At 39.2% G+C, this 1,407-nt stretch overlaps 1 protein-coding gene across 1 annotated transcript; it reads left to right on the top strand.

The window, feature by feature from the left end:
* The first annotated feature begins 295 nt into the window (after positions 1 to 295).
* LOC136488298 (uncharacterized) lies at positions 296 to 1,166 on the top strand. Its single transcript, XM_066485281.1, has 2 exons — positions 296 to 620; positions 691 to 1,166. The coding sequence occupies exons 1-2, from the start codon at positions 296 to 298 to the stop codon at positions 1,164 to 1,166; spliced, it is 801 nt and encodes a 266-aa protein (XP_066341378.1).
* The last annotated feature ends 241 nt before the right edge of the window (positions 1,167 to 1,407 follow it).

The following is a 1,407-nucleotide window of genomic DNA, read 5'->3' as shown; positions in this document are numbered from 1 at the left end:
TATGAAATTTATATACATTGGGTAACAGAAATTAAGTAACTTGCCTTCTAATATGAAATTTGTGAGTTCGATAGATGCCTGAAATTGATTGGAACTCGGAGAACACTCGAGTGTTGTGTATGTTATTTGTCGAACAAGTTGGAAAAGGAAACACATGAGTACATATGAAATGTTGGCCATTTTTCTATTCACATGTGGTGGGTGTGAGTCAAATAGAAGATGACAAAATAAGTTCAAACACTCAGGTGAAACCATTAGTAGAAATTTTCATGAAGTTCTAGATTGTGTGGTTGCCATGGCACAAGATTTCTTGAGACCAACAGATCCTAATTTTTGCAATGTGCACAAGAGGATTAGGAATGACAAGAGAGCATATCCACATTTTAAGGATTGCATTGGTGCACTTGATGGAACCCATATTCGTGTGTCTTTATCACCTGAAGAACAAGTGAGATATATTGGTAAGACTGGAATTGCAACTCAAAATGTGCTTGCCGTTTGTGATTTTGATATGCACCTCACGTATGTGGCTGCGGGTCAACCGGGTTCTTTGCATGACACTAGTGTATTGTACCATGCATTGGAAGCAAATGTAGATGTCTTCCCACATCCTCCTCAAGGTAAATATTTTTGCTTACGTTCTTTTTCATATTTGTATGCACAAACTTATCTTGTTTTACATATGTGTAGGCAAGTACTATGTTGTAGATGCGGGCTATCCTAATCATCCGAGGTACCTAGCTCCATACAAGGGTGAAAGATACCACTTACCCGAGTGGCATCGAGGTATGGAACCAAATACTCCAAAAGAGAAGTTCAACCATATACACTCATCTGTTCGTAATGTTATTGAGCGCTCATTTGGAGTATTAAAAATGAAATGGCAAATCCTTTACAAGATGCCTGGTTATTCAATGGTCACACAAAAGAAGATTGTAGCCGCTACCATGGTCCTACACAATTTCATACGTGAACATGCTAGTGTTGATGTGGACTTTGCTAATTTTGATAGAGATCCTACCTACATGCCTACTATTCTAGAAAGGTACGACAAGTATGCCGTGTCTCAACATGCCTCCGATGGATCAACTTCAGAATCAAGCTTTGTGACTATGGACACCTTTCGTGATAATATGGCTACATCCATCGCCCTAGCATGGAATTAGTGCAATGATTATTGTAACGACCTTATTTTGGAACTATGAACTTATTTCGTAATTTCGGTTCTAGGCAAATGACATGTAATTTATTATTATTTTGGACTCCACTGCATGTACTTTCATTTCATATTTGTGAGAAGTAGTTCAAGTCGAACCAGGGGCAAGAATGGCAATCTACCCTCAAACTCATCTTTTCTAGAGCTGGGGACACCCTCCCAGCCAAACACCCTCATCAGACAGCTCCAAC

Source organism: Miscanthus floridulus, chromosome 10, assembly GCF_019320115.1.
Source record: "Miscanthus floridulus cultivar M001 chromosome 10, ASM1932011v1, whole genome shotgun sequence".
NCBI lineage: Eukaryota > Viridiplantae > Streptophyta > Magnoliopsida > Poales > Poaceae > Miscanthus > Miscanthus floridulus.
Note: the sequence above shows the minus strand (reverse complement) of the source record. Positions and strands in the feature narration are given on the sequence as shown.